This window comes from Nannospalax galili, unplaced genomic scaffold (assembly GCF_000622305.1).
Source record: "Nannospalax galili isolate Female #2095 unplaced genomic scaffold, S.galili_v1.0 scaffold389, whole genome shotgun sequence".
NCBI lineage: Eukaryota > Metazoa > Chordata > Mammalia > Rodentia > Spalacidae > Nannospalax > Nannospalax galili.
This window is the reverse complement of record NW_008360310.1, coordinates 754,979-777,962: the sequence shown is the minus strand read 5'-3', so window position 1 is coordinate 777,962 and position 22,984 is coordinate 754,979. Positions and strand designations below refer to the sequence as shown.

The 22,984-nt window shown below is 43.7% G+C and overlaps 1 protein-coding gene across 16 annotated transcripts in view; it reads right to left on the bottom strand.

Moving 5' to 3' along the window:
- Dysf (dysferlin) overlaps positions 1-22,984 on the bottom strand; it is a 216,495-nt gene that overhangs the window by 30,494 nt on the left and 163,017 nt on the right. For all 16 annotated transcript variants that reach the window (XM_029559433.1, XM_008824703.2, XM_008824706.2 and 13 more), the window contains one exon: positions 5,778-5,876. In XM_029559433.1, the coding sequence (XP_029415293.1) occupies positions 5,778-5,876 (99 nt within the window). The remainder of the gene's footprint in view (positions 1-5,777; positions 5,877-22,984) is intronic.

Genomic DNA, 22,984 nt, shown 5'->3' with positions numbered 1-22,984 from the left:
CTTGGTTTTCTGTAGTTTGGTGTTTCAAGATCGAATTTAAATGTTATAGAGAACTGATGCTACATATATTGATAGCACAGTAGTTTGGGCCTGAGTTTTACATGTAGTCATGTAATTCTGTAGCTTCTTGGTTTTTTTTTTCTTTTCTTTTCATTAAAGCTCTTTCCAGGGTCTGTTCTCTCTTCCCCCTCCTTCTCCTCCTATTCCTGTTCCTTCTCTTGCCCTCCTCCTCTTCCCCCTCCTCCTCCTCCTTCTCTTCTTCGTCCCCCTCCTCCTCTTCATCCTCTCTCTTCTCTCCCTCCTCCTCCCCTCCTCCTCCTCCCCCTCCTCTTCTTTCCCTTCCTCCTCTTCTTCCTCCTCTTCTTTTCCCTCCTCCTTCTCCCCTTCCCTCTCCTCCTCCTTATCCTCTTCCTCTTCTCCTGTCTCTTCCACCTCATCTTTCTCCTGATAGTCAGGATGACCAGAATGTCTGCTCCACCATTATCATTTGCACACTGATAATATTTATTGCACTATGTCTTTGGGGAACTTTTTATGCATGTGAAATGTATACATATAGACAAGACAGTCCAGTCCATCTTCATATTCTTCTTCCATCCCCGAATTTTAGGCAAAATTCTCCTCCTTGGTGTTTACCTTGATACTATCTGTTTATAATCTGCTTATTCTCCTAATCGCATAATTTATCAACTTCAAAAAGAATCTGTCAACTCTTCATTTGAGCTGACACTCAGTGTCCTTGCTCTGCATCCCATCTTTCTTTCTTCACCTATTTCTGTGTTTTACATGTCTACCTCTTCTGCTTGATTTATAAGGTCAATGTGACCACACCCAGCCCTTCTGCTACACTATTCCCAGCCCCAGCTTGCCAGTCCCAGCTCCATCCTGTTTCCTAGTGCTAAACATGAGCCAGATGGCTGCTGCCTTCATGCTTGGTGGGCAGCACAGCTGAAATCCTCAGTCGCGCTGTGTCCCTGGTGGTCCTAAATATGCTGCTTTATGGTGGGAGAAACTGAAGCCACCTTGATTTATTTTCTATTTTAAATGGCTTAATATTGCCAGGGAATGGGAAGCATGTATGACTACCCAAAGAATTCCTTCTTTATCTCTAAACTACAATAAGCATTCTACACTAGACTATGTCTAAAGTTGACCAGTCTGGGTCATTGTCTTCACACACAGTAGACATTTCAAAAAAAATTCATCACATTGAAGCTTGATTAAGCAATTATATGTTGTGCTGGATAGCTTTAGTGTCAACTTGACACACCTGGGTTGAGGGAGCCTCAATTGGGGAATTTCCTCTATTGGACCGGCCTGTGGCCATGTCTGAAGGGCATCTTCTTGATGAGTGATGTGGGAGGGCCCAGCCCACTGTGGGTGGTGCCACCCCTGGGCAGGTGGGCCTGTGTTACATAAGAAAGCAGGCTGAGCAGGGGCCGGGAGAGCAAGCCTGTAAGCAGCATTCCTCCATGGCCTGTGCTCCAGCTCCTGCCTCCAGGTTCATGCCCTGAGTTCCTACCTTGGGCTCCCTGATGAACTGCGTGCGACCTGGGAGATGTAAGACAAATAAACCCTTTCCTCCCCAAGTTGGTACTGGTCAGAGTGTTTTGTCACAGCAATGAAGAAACAAACCAGGACATATGTTTATCTGTTTGATGTCACCATTTTGGCAGCCATTCTCAGAGACTCCAATTACAGCAGTATTGGGTCTCCTTTCCCTCGCTCATACACCTGCCGCTTTCCCTTTATTTCTTTGTAACTTTCTCTTCATTCCCATTTCCTTCCACGTGCATCCATCATTTCTGTTTTGTTATGTTGTGCTTCTGGTATGACCCTTCTACCTTGTGCACCTGCAAGTTCATGCTGTCTTCTTTCGGTCCCAAGACCTTTCAGCTCATGGTCGTCAATCTGTGAGTTCCTTCATTCCTGCTTTGCGTCTTGAAGTTCTCATTTCTAAAATGTTCACAGCCAAACATTCTGTCTCTTCTGCTCCTTGGCAAGATTGTTCTAATAAGCAGCAATCTTCTTTAATTGGTCTGATTTCTACTTCCTCTTGTTTCTCATTGGATTTCTGATCTAATTTTGGGCTATTATATTTACTGTTATTTGCCAATAATGAGTTGGCTTTTCCTAGCCTGGCTGTTTCCTTCCTTCCCACTATGGAAGCAGAGGATCTCATGAAGACATGGCTCCTCCACATGAGTCCTATGTAGCTCTGCCTTCTCAGCCTCTCTGAATCAAACCAGGTCGAGGCTTCTGTGGTCACCTTGAGCCCGTCTCCAGACTTCCTGCTTGTTTCCCTTTGACTTCCTATTTCATGATGCAAGCACTTTGTTTTGAAACTTTTCTGAAACTCTTGAAGCATACAAAAGTGGAGAGAACCACTAACAGACTCCCATGCATCCATCCCTTGTCTGAAGTAATTATCAGCATTCTCTGGTTTGGAAGCACATTTTCACCGGGCTGTCTGAGATCTGCTGTCCTTGGGAGTTCCATCGTCCTCCATGCTTGTGGCCTCTGCCCAGTCTCCACTGTCCTGGAGCACCCCTCACTTATATTTTGGAGTCTGCGGCTTTTATTTGTTTCCAGCTTCTCTAAAAAATGGATTTTGTGGGTTTGAATGATTTCCAAGAGAAAGGGGGGAAAATGCTGACTTATGCAGCCATGTTCATGCTCAAGTCCTAATAAAATACTTTCAAATTTCCAACTGGTTGGACTTTTTGTTTAAACTTTTGTTATTAATTTCCCAATTTATTACATTTTTATCTGTCTTGACTGATTTCTGCCTTGGGTAACTTATTACTAACTTAATATGTGATCAGATTTTATGTGTTTTCTGAGCATTAGGGGGAAATTTTATTTGTTATTATTTTCATCTTCTACTTTTTATTATTTTGTTCTGTGTTTTAAAACTAAAAATTTAGCATCATGTTAAGCTGCAATTTTAACTTGCTGTAGCTTAAAAAACAAGTTTGTTGTTTGGTCTTTATTTTCTTATTGTTTATTGACGGTTTGATAAAGATAGATATTAAAATCTCCACTTTGACTTTAATTTCTGTCATTCTGTGATGTTATTTTGTGAGGTACAAGTTTATATATTGCTAACTATTTTTGCTCTGAGTATTTCTAAACTTTAGGTGTCTTTTCCTTGGCATACACATCTTTTATTTATATGAAACCTTCTGTTTTGTTTCTTTTGCTTTTTATTTTAAATTCTATCTGATTCCCTTTGTTTACATTTACCTGATTGTGTTTGACAAAATTTCAACAAAACATTGCTTCCCAAAATACTCTCCTAAAATGGGAGAATCTGGTAATTATTTCAGACAGGGCTGATAAGGGCATGGGAGTCTAATGTTGACTTTCCACTATTCTATTGTTTTAGATGAGTTCTTTAGACAATGCAATGAATTTTGCTTTATTGTAGTCTAGGAGTCCTCATCACTTAATAGGAGAGTTTAATCCATTACTGTTTATTAGGAAAGCTGACATATTTTGCTTCTTTCTACTGTTTTTCTATAATTTGTTTCTAATGCATTTTGCTGTGCTTTCATTTTCTTTACTTTGCTATTTAGATCAGGAAGAGTTTCCCCCTGTGCTCATGATTTCCAAGATGTAGTTTTGTCCTCTCCCCACTGCGTATTCCACTATAGGCTGCTTTCAAAGGCCTTGTTGGAGGTGGTGGTTTCCTTCTATTTACTTATCCTTAAAGGACCAGCATTCCTTCCAGGTCTAGCTTTTGCCCTAGAAATAGTTTAGATGCCTCTGCTCTGGAGAGCCTCTTCTCACTTGGCTGCCTTGGAGACCTCCTCAGAGAGGTCAAGCTGGAGGCCTCATGCCAGCTCTGCATCTGCATCTAGCACTCTAGGGAGCAGTGAGGGGCCAGGGCTGTGGGCCACCCTGGCAGTAATCCTTGTTCTTACTTCGTCTGTCTCATTTCTTGGCAAGGCCACAGTACCACATGCCAGATCTAATGTGTCAGACCTTCTTCCTGGTGCACAAACAGTTCTGTCTTTCTGCCCAACTTCACTCGTCCAGCCATGAAGCCAGGCAAGTATTTGCTGCCTGAGGTACTGCTACTGGACACCAGTAGCCTTGGAGCAGAGCAGCCAGGACTCAGATGCAACCTACCAGAGAGTTCAGTGGACCCAAGGGGGCACTGCCACCTTGTAGAGTCCCACCCAGGGTTTTCAGCCAATTCCATCAGCAGAGAGCCTGGCCACCCACCACCCCACCTAGCCTCAACTTTCCCTCCTCTAGCCCTTTGACCAGGCCACAGGTCCTTCCTGTACATCTCTCAGTCTGTGCCCTGTACTTATTTTCTTGGCCGTAAGGTGACTATGGGGTACAGAATCCCCCTCATTTATAGTCCAGAAATGAAATGAATTCCACAAATGAAAATACAAGTCAAATGACTGCACTCAAGTTTCACATAAAAAAACAATTTTCAGATAAGTATGCCCCACATCATATTTGAGGCATACTTATTTTTAAAAGTCATTCATTGCTTGCCCGACATTCAGATATAGCCTGACCACAGACAAGGGAGACCTCACAACTCCTTGGGGAACAATTTTTTAGTCACCTTTGGTTATCTTTTTTTTAAGTACTCATTTTTTAAAGTATAATTATATTTGTAGAACTTCCCCAAAAGAAGTTGGCCAGCTTACTCTGTTTTTATCCACAGAAACAAGATTTAGTATCTCATTGAATTTCCTAGGTAACTTGGCCTAATGGCAGGAGTCAAGGTTCAGGGGTCAGAAGTCCATTCTCAAGCTGAGCTCACATTTTACCTTAATACAGACTTTCTATCACAGAATAGTTTTCTAAAACCACCAAAAGTGACGAAGTGGCACCACAAATCTTTAGTACCCACCAAGGTTAAAAGGTCAGTGATTTGCAATTTTAATAATTCTTAGTATTTTGAAAATCTGTCAGAGGGCCACGCTTACTTTCTTCTTACTTTGGGGGAACCTAAAGAGGTATTTTCAATATTTTAATATTTTTATTTTATGTGCATCAGTGTATTACCTTCATGTATGTCAGTGCATCTGTGTCATGCAAGGCTTACGGAGGTCAGAAGAGGGCATTGGATCCCCCGGAACTGCAATTACAGATTGCTGTTAGCTGCATGTGGGTGCTGGGAAGTGAACCCAGGTCTTATGCAAGAGCAGCCAGTGCTCTTAACTGCTGAGTCATGTCCCCAGCCCCTGAAGAGGCCTTTTAAAACAAATCCTAAACATCGTTTTCCCTATAAACACTTCAATATTTTCTTTCTTTTTTTTTTTTTTTACATTTACTGATTCATTCGTTTGCTCAGTGTGTTCTCACCACGGCACTCGTGTGGAGGGCAGAGGACAACTTGTAGGAGTTGGTTTCCTCTTTCCACCAAGTGATAGAACTCAGGTCACTAGACTTGGTGGCAAGCACCTTTATTTGCTGAGCCATCTTGCTGGCCTGTTTGGATTGAACCAAGGACCTCATACATGCTGGCCAATACTCTACCACTGAGCTACATCCCCTAGCAGTCATTTCAATATTTTCGACGTTCTCCCAGAAATATTTTCTTGGTTATCATATCCCACACTGATTTCTCATTCCAAATTAGCACTCTAAATTAGGGTGACCCTCTCATCCTAATTAATTAGACTCAGTAATTCAGAAGTCACACATATGAAAACAGCTCCAGTCCCCCACTGTAGCCCCGTTGCTCATCCCAGATGCCCAGAGACTGCTAGACTGAAGGAACTGTTCTGAAGAGATGCCTCACTCACCTTCAGAGTATCAAAATCCTTCTCCAGATAGGAGCCACACTTTTCCCTCTCCCCAATGGAGGCAAAGAATTTGCTCCACCAGTCAATAAACTCCTCCTCCTGGGCAAAAAGAAAGAAAGAGACAGTTTACAAAACCAACGGCCAAGGAACAGCCTTCTGAGTGTGATTTTTCCACCCAAGGCTATGGGCAGGCCTGGTCCTCAAGCTTGCCTGCAAGTGATTAAGGGATGCTGGGAGCTTCTGGTCAAAGATGGTGCAGACTGTTACCAGCTTGCAACATCTGCCTAGTACTGACTGCTGAGGCTCTGGCCTGGTTCCGCCTCATTCTTGTGTCCCAATGGGGGTACTCAGACCTTCCTTTTCTTTCTGTGAAGCTGGCATAACATGGCGGCATCCCAAGGATAAACTGAGCAAGTAGTTGCACAGAGTACTTTGGAAGAGGGGGTGTTAAGAATGTACTACTGCCTAAGAATACAATGCAGGAGATCTGGGCTTTCAGAGACCCAGTCCACCCCTCCACTCACTGCATTAAATGAGAACATAGAAGTCCCAAGGTGAAACCAAGACAGAGTCCCTGAATACCAGCAAACATTTTCTAAGTCTTTTTATTAAAAATACACTTAAGTGTGGGGACCTGGATCAGCAAACAGGAAACTGTGACAACTCGCTCTGCTCTTTCCATCTTCTAATCAGTCATATTTGCAAGAAAGGGCCCACTTCCTACTGCAGCAAATACCTCCCTCTCCACCTTCCCTGTGGCTGTAGCCTACTCATTTCCTGCCTCATGCTTCTCTGGTTGTGTCCTAAAGTGTGCCTTGCTCCTAAGAAATCAACAAGCTCCAGAAACCCACCCCGGCCCGGGCACTCCAGCTGTACCTCTCCACACCAGTGATTCAGCCAATATAGTGAGAAAGGCTAAGAGCAAGGTATCTGGAGAATGAATGAAGGGTGGCTAGGACATCTCCCATAAGTTTCACTGGTCTACACAGCAAACTGAGAATCTTTTATGGAGTTTCTGAGAAGGTTGAGGTTCCCTTTAAGTCAAAGCCAAACCCTTTGGGTTCCAGCTTTTGAAGGAGCCAGGCCAAGGGATCCAAGCAGGCAGAGAGGTTGCCACAAGATGCCCAGAGTCCCTGTTCATCCTGGAAGTGTGGTCCTTGGCACCCGTGGTACAGTCAGATGTGACCCCAGACAAGACAGAGCAGGTGTCAGTGTTAAGCAGTCACTATCAAACCCACTTACCAGGAGGGTCTTCTGTAGCCACAAAAGAGAAACAGAGATTCAAATGGGTTGAAGTGCAGGGAGGCAGAACTTTTGAACTTAACAGCACTCCAGAAAAGGCCAGCATAGACAACTTAAAGAAAAGGATGCTACAGTGCACACATGCATGCAGACATACATATCAGACATACACAATGACCAGAACACAGGAGAAAATATTTACATAGTCACAGTCAAGGGAGATGTATGTGCCAAATCACACATACACTTCCACAAAAAACAGAAGATATACAGGGGTATGCAGCAAACACACAGACTTAGCTGTAGGAGTCATTACAATGGAACCCTGTATAGTTGCTCGTTTCTTCCAAAATCTTGATTTATTTCCCAGCTTAGTTGCTTAAAAATTTGAGTTTATAAGTCAGGCATAGACAGGCAGCTAACCAGTATGTTTTCAACAAAGAAAAGACAAAAACATGAGAGTTGTGGGAAAGGTGCTACACATTCCTTGCTCTTGAAAAACCAAGTAAACTTGGAGAAGCATCAGAGACAGAGCAGTGACGACCAGATAGGCAAGCTTCATGAAAACTGAAAACAGGAAATATACCTTCGTTTCCGGTACTCTTGGAGCACTTAAGGGGGGAAAAGCCACAAAGCAAATCTCAATAAAGTCCCAGAAATAAATAAAAATAGTCACCTCTCTGATTATTCAACAATAAGACTCAAAAGTAATAAGGGATGTTTAAGTGAAAACCCCAGGCAGTTAGATATTTAAAGGCATGCTCTTAAAACCCCAGAGTCAAAGGTCAAAACTAGACTCATAGACACTTAGAAAATACTAACAAGAGGCATACCAAAACTCAGGTCACAGGCAGGCCTGCTTGCATAGGAAAATTCAATCCAAATGTTTTCATTTTTATACAAAAAGGATGAAAATCAATAATCTGATCATTTACAAAATGGGAGAATTGTAAGTGAAAATGAGCATGTTAGAAAGGAGAGTACTGCAGGGGCAGCCCCTCAAGGAAAGAGACGGATACTCATCAAATTAATCTCTAAAACAGGATCCACCATTAACAACGAGAAAGTGAAAAATAAAGAGACATTATGGAGAAGAATAAAATGAGCATAAATTCATTATAAAATCCTGGAAAATCTAGATGAAAAAGGTGATTTTCTAGAAAAACATAATCTGCCAAAATCAATTCAAAAGGAACAGAAAACATGAAGAGACCGAGGGCCCTGAAAGGGAAAGAGAGCTCAAGAACAACTGCCACAGGAGTTAGAAGCCAGCAGTCTCTCTGGAAGAAAGTTCTAGCTGTCTTTTAGAGAAAAAATATTCTTTGATCCACAACACAGAAAAAGAAAATTTTCCCCACTCCGTTCAGGAAGCAAAGCCTGACGAAGAAATACAGAGGAGGCAGGGGTGGGGGGGAGAAGGGGCGGGAAAGAAGGAAAATATGCATGAATCTTATTCCTGAACACAGATACAAAGATTCTAAATAAAAGATTAACAGGTTTCAGGAGTCAACCTGGCACAGCCGAGCTTGGTTGTTCCCGAACACCAGAGTGACTCACTAGTGATAAGTAAAAAGCATAGGCTGGGTGAGCTGGTGCACACCTGTAATCCCAGCACTCCAGAGGCCAAGGCAGGAGAATTGCCATGAGGTCAACCTGAGCTTTATAATGAGTTCAAAGCCAACCTGGGTTACATGAAACCATGTCTCAAAAAAATTATGAGAAAAAATTAATTTGACCTCATTTTAATATAAGGACAAGCTATGGAATATTCACAGTGAATGCTTCTGAATAGTCAGACCATAAATATTTTTGTCTATTTCTTATGCTTATGTGTCACTCAAAAAATCTGATTTTTTGTTGAGAATAAGTATTCAAATAACTTTTTTAATGTTTTGAGTTTTTTCTTTAAACTTTTACTATTAGTATGGGGTTTGTGTGAAATGGGGAAGGGCACACGTGCCACAGCATGTATGTGAAAGTCAGAGGACAACTTTATTGAGTTGGTTTTCTACTTCCACCTCTATGTGGGTTCCAGGGATCAAACTCAGGTTCATGAGGCAAATGCTTTACCTGCTGATCCATCTCACTGGCCTGGAAATTTGTTTTTAAGTAAAGAAGAATAAAACAATAAAATAAAGTAATGCTGCTGTGTACCTTATAATATGTATTTTATGCTGAGTATACATATGTATTTATGCTGGATATATTCTCAGAAGTGGAATTGCTGAGTCACAATGCCATACACAGGCTCATTTTTACAGTGTTCCAGGTAGTTGTTTAATTGATTTTGTCACCGACAGCTTATAAGAGTTCCTTGCTGTTACTATTTTTCAAATTAAATTTTTAAGTAATTTGGGGGTGTATGGAAAAGCAGTGCATTGTGGTGTTAAGGTGATCACTAACGGAGTTGGCTGTCTTGGTCACATGGATGTCTTCTTTTGTGAAGCGTATACAAAAGGTTTTGCCCATTTTTCTGCTGATTTGTGTGTCTTTTGCTTATTGATTTATAGGAATCTTTTTAAAATTCTGGGTATGAGACTAGTGCTAGAAATATGTTGTATTTGTCCTCTTGAGCTCCGCTCCTCTCTTCATCTTCTTCACAGTGTTCTCTTTCATAGTCTTGAAGCTTTAATTTCTCTAGAATCAATGTATTCTTTCTTTTTGTTTACAGGCAACATTGTATATACCCTACATAAGGAATCTGGCTTATTCCAATATCAAAAATAATAAAAAAGTTTAAGTGTTCTGTAAAGAAGAAGGCGGCTTGCATGCTTCAGAAACACCTCTAAGATTGTGAAGAAAACAACTGCTGGGATGGGAGATGAATATTTGTGAATAATACAGCTGATAAGGAACTGAACGTAGAAAGTGCAGAAAACGTACCCTGCTCAATAATAAAAAGACAACCCAATGTAAAGTTAGCAGCAAGGGATGGCGAGGAGGCTCAGCAGTTAAAAGCACTTGCTGCTCTTGCAGAGGACCCAGGTTCAGTTCCCAGCACCCACATGGCCCCTCACAACCGCCTGTTCCAGGAGATTTGACAACCTCTTACTTCTGCCGGCACTGCATGCATGTGGTGCACATAAAATCATGTATATACGTACACATATACATAAATAAATAGATAAAATAAATAAACCTTTTTTTTTTGGTCTTTTTGAAGCAGGGTCTCCCTGTAACCCCAGGTGTCCTGGAACTCACTATGTAGACCAGGCTGGCCTTGAACTCACAGAGATCTGCCTGCCTCTGCCTCCCAAGTGCTGGGACTACAGGCATGCACCACCATGCCCAGCTTAAAACAAATAAATCTTTTAAAGTAGGTAACAGCCTTCAGTAGATATTCCACCAGGGAAGATACATGAGTTGCCAATAGGAAATGAAAATACAGTCACTGCCCACTTTGCTATCAGGAAAACGCAAACCAAAACCACAAGAAGAAACAGTTCACACACTGGGATGGCTGTTCTCAAGGAGACAGGTGACACAATGGGAGACAGGTGGAGATGGGAGAAGCTGGAGCCTGTGCAGTGCTGGTGGGAACATAATGCAGCAGACACTGTGGAATAGCCCCGCCATTATGCCAAGAGTCAAGCAACATGTTCCGTGTGACCCCACAGTTCTGCTTCTCATATACAGCCAAGAGAAATGGAGATGTTACGCCCTCACAAGGACATGTACTTGAATGTTCAGAGTAGCCTTATTCATAATGACCAATGAGTAGGAATGACCCAAAAGCCTGTCCACTGAGGACCATTATCCACACAACGGCTTGTCACTTCATAATAAAGAGGAATAAAGAACCAACAATACATGCTACAACCTGGATGAACCCTGACAACATGCTAAGCTAAACAGATTAATCACCATGTAAAACTCTTTCTCAAACAAACAAACAAAAACAAAACAACAAAAAAAGAATTAAGGTAATTTTTTTTTAACAGTCAAGCAGTTGACCACCAAATAGTTATTTAAAGCTTACTATAGTACTCATCTTTCTTTTCTTAATATATTTATTATTTTTATTCTATGTGTATGAGTGTATTGCCTGCATGTATATGAGTACACCCGTGTCATGCAATGCCACAGAGGTCAGAAGAGGGCTTCAGATTTTCCTGGAACTGGAGTTAAGGATGGTTCGTAGCCACCATGTGGATGCTGGGAATTGAACCCAGGTCCTCTTCAAGAGCAGTCAGTACTCTTAACCACTGAGCCACCTCTCCAGCCCCAAATAGTCATCTTTCTTAAGACCACTTTTTGTACAGAGTCCTGTGTATACCAAGCTGACCTTGAACTCACTATACAGCAGAACATAACCTCAAACTTATAATCCTCTTGCTTCCACTTCCAAGTGCTGTGATTAGAGGTATAGGCCACTGTGCCTGGTTTAGGCAGTGCCCCTGGAATGGAACTCAGGGCTTCACGCATGCTTCATTTATGCACAAGTAAGAACTCTACCCACGGTGCTCCATCCCCACCTCTGTCTGTAATTCTTGTCTTGCCATGCTCTGATCTACCCAAACATGCTTGGAAGGTCACCAATGACTCAGGCCTCTGTAAGTCTAGTGGCAGTACCCAACGGCAGCTACTCCTCTGTCCTTGACCCATGTCCCATTGCCTCAGAGCACCAGAGTGTGGTTCTGCTGCCTAGCTACATCTTCACAGTCTTCAGTGCACTGGGGGATCAACGCTCTGACCCCTTTATCTTCTCTAGGCACTCTCCCTTGGGGTTCTCCTTCGGGCTTATGTACATCTTTAAGGAACGTGGGCACTGATAGGTCTCATGATGGAAAGCCTGGATGATCACTCCCTGAACTCCAGCTGCCTGTTGCACATCTGCCTCTGTACACCTAATAAGCCTCTCAAATGCTCCATGTCAGATCCAGTTCTCAGCAGGCCACAAGGGATCCTCCAGTAGCCTTCCTCCACGAAAGGAACTCACAGACCTCCTTTCAGAAGTTCAAGCCAGCTTTTAACCCCTCTTCCTCTGCTGCACAACCAACCCTCAGCAACTCAGTGTGGCCTCCAGAGCACATTAGGAATCTGCCATGTCGGCCCCTTCACCAGTACCCTGGTCTACCCTGTTCCCTCACACTGGTCTCCTCAGATCCTCTCCCAGCAGCCTTCTAACTGGCCTGCCCCCTTTCCCTTTGCCACCCCCCTCCCTAAATCCACTCTTACCACAGACCTATAACTCCGTACATGGCTCCTGACCCTCTTGGTGCAAAGCCTTCTGATATCTTGTCACCTGAATGGGCATAAGCTAAGGCCCTTAGAAGAACCTTGCAAGGCTCAGGGGTCAAAGCCCACAGCTCTCTCACCTCCAATCCCTCTGCTCTCTCCTCTCACCAGCCCACCCACTTCCAGTCACACTGCCCTTCATGGTCCCAGGCTTGTCTAGCACTCTTCTATCTTTCTCTTGTATGGCTCTATCACTCTGAGAATTCCTTCCCTGGGTGGTGTAAACAATGCCTACCACCTCCTTATAAGGTCCCAACCACAACAAAGGACAATTCCACCAAAGTTCACCCTAGGGAACCAATGCATTTATTTGCTTTCTTTTTTATTTTTATTTATTATTTTTTATGTGTATGAGTGTGTTGCCTGTATGTATGTAAGTGCACCTGTGTCGTGCAATACCCAAGTAGGATCCCCTGGAACTGGAGTTACGGGCAATTCTTAGCTGCCATGTGAGTGCTGGGAATTGAACCTAGGTCCTCTGCAAGAGCAGTTGGTGCTCTTAACTCCTGAGCCACCTCTCCAGCCCCCATTATTGGGCTTTCTTAAAAAGTAGGGTGAAGGTGTACTGGCAGGAGCATCAAATCAGCCACAATGGAAGGTCTTCACTAAGTATAGATGTCCGCTTCCCCACAGCTGCATAGTGTAGCCCCTTCAGTAAACTTCTCCCAGCCTATAAACTCTAGCATCTGCCAAGACCCCAAGGCCTCAAGGCTGGGTGTAATTAGGGCATAACTGCATAGAAATGGCTAAGAGCAGCTGCTGAACTCTCAGTTGAGGGTCCAGTGGCCCGCTTCACCTCCTCCTTCTCTGAGAGAAGGTCAATAGTCAACAGGGCCATTCCTGGTAGCCTCTTGCAAGCAGGCACAGTTGATGTGATGAAGACAGTGGCTGTTTTGCTTGGAAGATTTCATTCCACAACGTGGCTTCACGTCCATTTCCTTCCCTTTCAAGCCTGCCTGCAACTCAATTTCAGCCTTTCTCTCCCACTCACCAGGTTTCAAACCACAGCTTCCCTCCCAGCAATTCCTGCTCCCCCTCCCTTGCTCTATGTCCACAGAAGTTATCCCCAGCAGACATTAGGTAGACCCCACTAGGTCTTTGTTGTTGGGTCTCCTCCCCATGAGGGCAGAGCTCTATAACATTTGATCACATGAACAACCTCAGTTCTTAGATCACATCCCAGTACTGGCTTGCAGCTCAGGAAATATTTGACTGGTATATGAGTTCTTAGACAGAAAAGGAGGGGAAACAAACGACAATCTTTGGCTTTAAGTACCCAAGAACCGATAATATGCCATTAAAATAATGTGTTTAAGGTGCCAGGGATGTGACTTGGTTGGTAGAGTGCTTACCTAGCATGCATGAAGCTCTGGGTTTGATCCCTAGCACTGCCCAAACCAGCTGGGGTGCACACTTATAATCCCAGCACTTGGAAGGTCAAGGCAGGAGGATTAGAAGTTCAAGGTCATCCTCAACTCCCTAATGAGTTCTAGGCCAGCCTTGAGACTTGTTTCAAAAAATAATAGTAATAATAGGTTCAAGAAAACATTTTTTCCAACCAACTCTTCCCCATAAGAGACTAAGGAGGTGGATATACAGAGGGGGACAAAAGCAAGACACACAGGAGTGTGACAGTTGCAGACAAGCGTCTAGCACCCTCCCCTGGAGTCCTCTTCCACAAACTGCAGGGAGTTGGTAGACTGCAGCCATCCAGAGGTCTCCGGAACTGTGGCAGGGTGCTGGACAGAAGGCTGCATGGATATTATGAGAAAAAGAGCCCTTGATACTTCCCATAGACCCCGGAGTGGAATGGGAGCACTACTAAATAGGTCTGAACTCTGCAGCTGAGCCTACAGGTTGGGTGAGGAGAAGAGGAGGAGGAGGAGGAGGAAAGGAAGGAGGGAGGAGGAAGAAGGGGAAGGGGGAATAAAAGGGGAGGAGGAGAGCCAGAAGACCTGGCTAGATTGTGGGGCTACAAGAGCTGTTGTCAGCAAGCACAATGAGATCTATGTGTCCTGAAGTCAGGGCCCAGAGACACCAGGGTGGACATGTACTAGGAATCAGGGCACCCTCCCTGGGGAGGTAACAACATTAAAGAAGTCCAAAGAATTTCGCCCCTCCTCCCCAGCCCCAGGGTGTAGAGGGGAAAAGCAAGCCAAAAGTGATTAAGTTTAAACCTAAAATGCTGAAGATTACCAGGGATTTGCTGCCATTAGGAAAAAATGAGTGCTCAAAGGGGAGATTAAATTGATTTACAGAAAAATAAAGTGATATTTTTAACACAGTCATGGATATGGCTTGAAAAATATCATTCCTGCCATTATCCAAGTCTTGATTTTTGATGGAGTTATCTCAAGACTACATCTCCCTTTTCTTTGCCCAGGAAGTTCAGGAATAAGTTAGTACAGGCCTGAAACAAACCTTCCGTGTCTTAGCCAGGTGTGTCCCAATAGCTGCACATCCAACAGTGAAGGAAGTCCACTCTCTAAAGCTTCAAAGGGAACCAGCCCTGTGTCCTCTACACCAAGTGTGTCCTTGACCTCATTTGGAAATAGCTAAGCATCAAGCTCGGACCACGGCAAAGAGGAGGAAGAAATACACACGGCTTGTTCTTTAAGGTCCTTTGATGCTTAAACCAGAATTCTGGCTGTTACCACCTTATTCTCCCATGTCTAAGGTTCAAGGCCACTCATCATCCCATCAGCCAATGAAGTCAGTCTGATCAAAGCACAGACTGGAAGCCTCTCCAATTTCAGCTAATAGCCAACATTCAGTTTCTGAGCAAACAGCCTAGTCACAAAGACAGGCTTCTCCAGGCTACAGGCACCCTAATCCTCCAAGACCTGAGTCAGCATGGTGCAGTCCAAACATATAATCCCACATTATCATCCAGGAGATTTGCATGAATATGAAAATCAGCAATAATTCTAACTAAATCTTCCTGTGAGGTCAGAAAGGAGAGACTGGAGGTCAGGGACAGAACCCCCCGCCTCCTCCATACTGGCGATGGAACCCAGGGCTTTGTACATGTGAGGCAAGTGCTCTGCCACTGAGCTGTACTCTCAGCCATTTTTAAAAATACAGTTTTTAGCCGGGCGTGGTGGCGCACACCTTTAATCCAAGCACTTGGGAGGCAGAGGCAGGCGGATCTCTATAAGTTCAAGGCCAGCCTGGTCTACAAAGTGAGTTCCAGGGCAGCTGGGGCTACAGAAAGACCCTATCTCAAAAAGACCAAAAAAATAAATAAAGTTTTTTTTTAATTTTTAGACAGGGTCTCACTAAGTTGCCCAGGCTGGCCTTAAGCTTGCAATTCTAAAGTCTCAGCCTTCTGAGTGCCTGAGATAGCAGGCCTATGCCTCCAGACCTAGCTTAGGGACAGAACTTCTGTTCTATCCCCCAGGATGTCCACTTGAATCAAAGAAAAATGCTTTTGACCAAATTCATACATCACCAAGGTTATAAGTTAAGCCCTGGGTCGTTATATAGAGCCATGGACTTTTTTCTGAATGAAGCAGCCTGCTGCTGTTAATGATTTTAACCTGATATCCTGGACTATATAGAAAGCAATTCTTCTCTTAGAGAAACAGTTTTCACTTATCAGGACAATGGGGTCTTGTGAAGCCCTGAGTTGGTACCTAAGAAGATGCCCTGTGGAGGTTACCATGGAAACTGCTCCTGCTACAGTGCCAGCGTCCTCAGTGCAATACTCAATTCTGCTACCTGGGCATAACATCTGCCCAGCTAGAATGATGACAGGAAAATTCCTGAGGTTCTTCAGTTAATTTCCTGAGGTCTAAAAAGTGGAGACAATTTGCTCCTGACACACAAGTACAAGCACACACATAATATACACGCCCACGTGCTGACATAGCCCAGACATGACTTCAAACCTACCTCACTCTATGCACACTAAACCATTTAACACCTCCAAAACCACACAGACAAATGCCCACAACCAGCTACCACATGACTCAGCAGAACTCTACGCACTCATAGAAACATCAATCATTTCCACAAGCGAAATGCTGGGCTTTTGGCCTCTTGTTGACACTCTCTGTATACCAGCATCCTTGTCTGTAAAAGGGTCCCTATGCTACGCACCCTACCTTCCAGCTGGATCAGCAGAGGGCAAGAGAAGGAAGATCTTTAGCCCAAGCACTGAATTGCTTTCCAAGGTTCAGTAAATACATGCACCTGGAGATCTGGCAAAGCCAAGCCATTGGGAATAGGACCTGATCACCTGACTGTCAGCCTCTTCTAAACAAGGGCCCATATGTGTGGGGAGCCTACGGAGAACCCAGGCTTGCCTGCCATATGAGTGACAACTTGCAGGAACCCAGGCTTGCTTGCCACATGGGTAACGTGCCTACAGGCAACCCAGGCTTGCTGGCCATATGAATAAGGGCCTGCTGGAATCCAGACTTGTAGGCCACATGAGCAGAAGCCGTATGGGGTGCCTGGGCTTGCTGGCCACATGAGGGAGGGGACTTCAGGGAAATCAGACTTGCTGAGCACATGGGTGAGAGGCCTACAGGGAACCTAGACTTTCTAAGCACAAGGGTGAGGGGCCTGCAGGGAACCCAGGCTTGCTGGCCCTTTCCCAATTCAGCAGTCTAAGTTAGGCACTTGACCTATGATGACTTGGTTCTCTGAGGGCATCACGCAGACTGCCTAAGAGAATGGAATCTACTCCATGGGTTAAGTGAAAGAAGATTCCAGAAGAGTCCTCAGACCTAAGAAGAAAGTAATGAAACATCTCTAATTGGGATTCTGTGATGGTTCCAGGAGGCCCAGGGGAAGCAGGAGCTTACCTAACAGTTCTGCTTATGGAGACAGTTTTGCTTAACAAGAGTTCCAGCAATTTACTTAAGAGAAAAACTATTTTTGAAGGCCTTCCCAGGACTGCAGAAGCATCCATCAAACTACAGACACTAATATTAGCTATCTTAAATTCAATTTAAAAGGGATTTGGTCGGGGGGGGGGCTCACTCGGTGCCAAAGTCAACCAACTTTCTAGTTTTACCGTGCACGTTTTCATACACAAAATCATGTTAACTTTTCAAATCTTTGTTGAACTTGTTACTCAGTTCTGATTTCCCATGCCTTGGTTCATGTAGAATTGCATTAAAGACACTGAGTGAATGAAGATGTTTCACCAGAGGAGACTTGCGCTCAGCACAGAGGACTGCACAAGTTCCAAGCACCTTCTGACTCTGGCTAGAGAATAGACTGTGTGCAGGACCAACAGGGGTAAGAGGGCATTAAGTTAAATACTGGTGAAAGCTGTCTAACCTGTGGATTGCCAAAGAAAGCTGTGGACATCCATCTAAGAAAGGGGAAAACCTTCTCTGGATGGGCAAGTAGGTCCCTCATGCCAGGGGGAGACCCCTTGGGGAAGAGGGTGGGGAGGTTAGGACAGAAGCAAGGAGGCTGGCTGGAGGCCGCTGAGGCCACCTCCTCCCTGATGGGACCCTGGAGTTTGCCAGACAAATTTCACCCTAGGCTGTCCCCCCTGCAGTGTGCACGGAGGGAGGAGGGGTGCACCCCCGAGGAGACCACAGGAATGCCAAGCAGGGGAAAGGCCTCCTGAGCCAAGGGCTCCAGCAACCAGGATCCAATATCGGCGGGTGACTCCAGCCCCCGTAACAGGAGAGACCGTAAAGTATGTGCTGGGCTTCCCAACCAGCAAACACAGCAAATAACCAATTACTCCAAATAGCTAACAGATTGCAGCTCTGATTTCCCTCCCTCGCCCCCACCCCATGCCTTCACTTGTCATTTGATGGGAGATTTGTATTCGCGCTGAGAAAATGAGAGAATGAGTCACAAGGAAGACCCCAATTATACCAGGAATGGGCATCAAACTCCCTAATCAGAGCTCACAGGAGTGGGAAAGGCCAGACTGCACCTGTACCACAGCCAACAGGGATGTGGTTAATGACAGGAGCATCTATGACTTGCAAATGTATGTAGTGAGTCTAGCATCCCCAACAGAGTGAGCAAAGGTCTTAAGAAACTTATGTCCAGGAGAAGGTATCTTCCTAAGCAGCTCGGCTGACAAGCACAGATAAAACCATGAATCCATTAACAGAGGCTGGGGAGATGGCTCGGTTAGACAAGTGCTTACTTTGCAAGCATAAATACCTGTTCAATCTTCAGAACCCATGTAAGAAGCCAGGCATCGTGGCATGTCTGTAATCCTAGTGCCGGTGGAGAAGGAAGAAACACTGGCACTTGCTGGACAGTTAGGCAAGCTCTGAGTTCAATGAGAGATGTTGTCTCAAAAAGTAAGATGAAGAGGGATTGAGGAAGACTCCACGCCTGGCACACACACACACACACACACACACACACACACACACACACTATGAGTGTTATTAAAGTTAATACACCGCCCCAACTCGCAAGTTCAGAGGTAGGGCCTCAAAGCTTAAAGATGAACTGCCTCAAATGCCTTCTGGAAATGGTCCTCGCTTGAGAGCCACACCCCATAACTGATCACTTTGCTCAGAAAACCTCTGCTTCAAAGTCTTGGGATAAATTGCTGTCAGGACTCCTGAGGCACAAGGAGGCATTCTCCCCAAATTTGGAATCTGGAAGGGAAATAAGGCTGTCTTTAGAGAAAATGACTTTGAACTAAATGCACGCTGGATCAGGACAAAGAGAGGTAAAACTCTCCTCAACAGGGAAGAATGTCCCCTACATAGTGGGGACATAATGCCAGTAAGAAAAGGAGGTGAGCCATCCTGGAAGAAAAGCAAAGGAGAAAGTGTTGAATGCTGACAACTGTCCACACAAGTGCCAAGAGAGAGGCCCTAGCAATAAAGCTGTCCCCACATTTGGAGACAGATATCATCTGTCCATCTTGGTCAGCAACCACGAAATTTCTCACCCACCTCCAAAGCACATTGCCTTTCTTTCCACTCACTAAGCCTACAGAGAGAACATGAGCTAGACCAATGCCCAATGCTGAATGATCAGGCAGCCGCTTGGAAGCTGATGTCTTCAGTACCAAAGCTGAATAGACTGAGGAAAGCAGTCTGCCAGGTGTTCCAGCCACAAAACTTACAATCTACTAAGCCAGGGCTACAGGACGTTCCCACAGTAATACCCTTGCCTAGAGGGCCTAGGAGAGAGACTCAGCCCTGCTTTACTTAGGAAATGCTTGTTCAGAAGGCCCTTAGCAAGGACCATGGCTCTGACCTTGCTAGCTGACACTAACTGCCATGGCAAACAGAGCAGTCTTCAGCTCAGAGGAAAGTCCTGATAACTGCCTCCATAGTAACTAACTGCCTTCAGTTCTAGGTTCCTTCAGCTCAGAGGAAAGTCCTGGTAACTGCCTCCATAGTAACTAACTGCCTTCAGTTCTAGGTTCCTTCTGATTTCTCCTACCCTGTTGGATTCCCAACTGGCAAAGTAAAATTCTAGCAAATCTAAACCATTTCCTTCTCCGTCTGACTTCAGAAGGGTTGTGCATTCACAGACAGGATCTACGTGAGCCTCCAGGGCTTGAGAAGCAAAGGCTTCCCTCTGTAAGGACCAGCAAAGGACAAGAAGATGATGTTAAGGGTCACCAGGGAGTAGTATGACCTAGAGAAATTTCTCCCTGGGCTAAAGATCTTACACCAAAACAGAAGAAAACAAATGGCTTGTTCATATTCCTAGTAAGTCTCAGGAAGACAGCACAAGTGAGAAATCAGAGCATGCTGGGTCTTGAAGAAGATATGAATAGATAGAACTTGCTTGATGAAAAACAGGGTTTCAAGTTTAAAATTAAAATGCACTTTGATTTCCAACAAAATGGCAAACTAAACAACTAGAGAAATCTTCCCAGCAAGAATATCTGAACTAACAGATATCTTTAAAATCCTTCTGGAAATGCACAGTGGAGCTGATGAGGGTGTAAAAAAGATCTTTAGGAGCAAATGAGAAAGGAAAAATCCAAAGAAGTGAGGAGCCAAAGGCATACAGTCTATGGGACCCAAAAAGCCACAAGCTGAACACTTAGCTGTAAGTGAATCTGGGTTTGTAGTGTCTCCAGGCATCTGGTAAAGTAAACACAAATCCTCTCTGGAAGAATGTGACTTCCATCCAGGCCTCAAAGAATTCTCAGATAAAGTTCCAAGGAACATGAGTTCACAATCAAAAATAGTGAAACACATGAGGAGCAAGACACCATGAGCAAGCACCAGCGAGAACCAACCAACCACAGAAGCAGACCTGTTAGAACAACAGAAACAGACGTGTCAGAAATGACACTTGAACAAAAGGAGAGCTCCAGGAAATAAGACAGTGAAATTATAACAAAGACAAAGACCTTCAAAACCAAACAAACAGACACAGAACTTCCAGAAATAAAAAATATAAAACCTTGAAACTACAAACTCATTATACTGAGTTAAACATCAGAAAAGCATAAAGACTAAATTAGAAGACATTCCTTCAGAAATTAGCAAAAGTGCAACACAAACACAGGTGCTGGAGAGATGGCTCAGCCAGTAAGTATACTTTACAGCCCTTGCAGAAGACCAGAGTTCCTTCCTAGCACTCACATGGGCAGCTCAAAACTGCCTGTAACTCCAGCTCCAGAGGATCCAACACCTTCTTCTCGCCTCTGTGGACATCCCCACACACATACATGTTCACACAGACACACATACGTGCACATAAATAAACAAAAGAATTTTAAAAAATTAAAAAATACAAAGGGGCTGGAGAGATGGCTCAGCGGTTGAAAGCACTCACTGTTCTTGCAAAGGACCCAGGTTTGCTTCCCAGCAACTACAGGGTGGCTAACAACCATCCAAAACTCCATTCTAAGGGATTCAATGCCCTATTTTGGCTTCTATAGTTATTGTATGCACGGGTGCACTTACACACATGGCAGGCAAAACATTCATACATATAAAATAAATAAATAATGAAAAAGAAAGAAAGAAAGACAATTTTAATGAAAAAAAAAACACAGAAAACTACCTCAGTATCTATAGAACCCCTCAGCAGTCATAATCTGAAGATACTTAAGTCCCTTACCTGAAATAATGTAGTGTTTACATATAACCTACACACACCCTCCTGCATACTGTCACTCATCTCTATATTGCCTGTGACACCCGATGCAATGCAAAAGCTATGTAAATAGCTATTAAACTGCACTACATGGGGGAAATGTCTATATATGTTTGCCACTGCCTGTGTTGTTTGCATTTTTGGATGTGGAAGCCCCAGATGTAACATGCAAGTTTAGTTGGCATGGAGGACGGAGATGGTCCATGCTAAGTCTATTCAGAGCTTCAAAGAGAATGGTGGAAAGAATGGGACTGTGTAACACTTGAAGAGAACTGCCCAGAACTGGTGAAAATGGAAAAGTCCTCAGATTTAAGATGACACAGGCAGCTGAAGCCAGGGACAGCACTGACATAAATTGTATCAGTGAAACGAGTTCTCAAAACAGGGTGAAATAACAGTATTTTCAAACAATTAGGAAGTAAGAAAGCTTAAAATAAACTGACTCCAATGTAAGAATTTCAAAAGGTTCTTTCTCAAGAACAAAGGAAATTCAGGAGAAGAAGACTGACACACAAAAAGAAATAACAATGTGAACATAGCTAAAAAGAAAACGGATTACTTAAAAAATAACATAAGTGCCCACCTGTAGCTAAGGGAGACAACCCACTATTGTTCTAAAATGATGGCTAAATTTGTTTTCTCCCCCTATCTAGAAGTCTTTGAGAGGGAACTGACACTGATTCTAGCCCCTCCAACAGCTATCAAAGTGCCTGAAAACAAATCCTGAGTCCATCACTCTCGAGTCCAGCCTTGGCAGACAAAAGAAAATGAAGAGGAACCCAACAGAGGGATGCTTTTGGAAACTCTCGTCAAGAAATCCCAATGGACTCTGACATGAACATTTGAAATTTGCCCTGTTCTGACTTTTTTCTGGTTCCCTGTCAAGAACATGCAATGCTAACTACTCTTGCCTTTACTTCTCCTTCGCATCCTCTACTCACCAGTCAAGGACTTTTTTTCTCCCTACAGATAAGAGTTATACAATTTGGGAGTCTTTTAGATAGACCCACTGAAGGGGTACCCCAATTGCCTCACCCTGCATTCAGCATAGAAGAAGCCAGAGTGGTCTGCGTCCTGATTCCCTGTTGGCAATTTGGGTAACCTCTTCAGAGGATGGTGTGATAAGAATAGGAGGTAGGAATTGGCTAGTGAGTTAGGGTAAAAAAAAGACCCCAAAGAAAAGTAGCCAGTTTCTTGGCTAAAAGTCAAAATGTCCTTGGGCCTCTTAGCAACATACTGTGTTCCAAAGGCCAAAAATGTCAAAAGTATTTGGGAGCTCTATTCTAATTCCTAAAAGATTTTAGGGTTACCTCTTCAGAGGGGGCAATGTTACAGTAGCAAAAAGCCCCATTAATTTGATCAAATACCTTGTATACATGTATGAAATTCTCAATAAAGCTTTATAAAAGTTAAAAAAAGAAAAAGAAAACAGGTAAATTATGATATAATTTATCATGAATTATTTATTTATTAACATAACAAAATGAATACTCTTAAGCTAGATATATTTTTCTGTTTTATATAACTAGATAATATTCTTTATTTGCACCAAAGTATCTTATCATGTTAGGATATATTCTTAATGCATCAAAATTATGTGCATTATGAATTTTAATAAATACTCCATGGCCAGGTGTGGTGGCACACATCTTTAATCC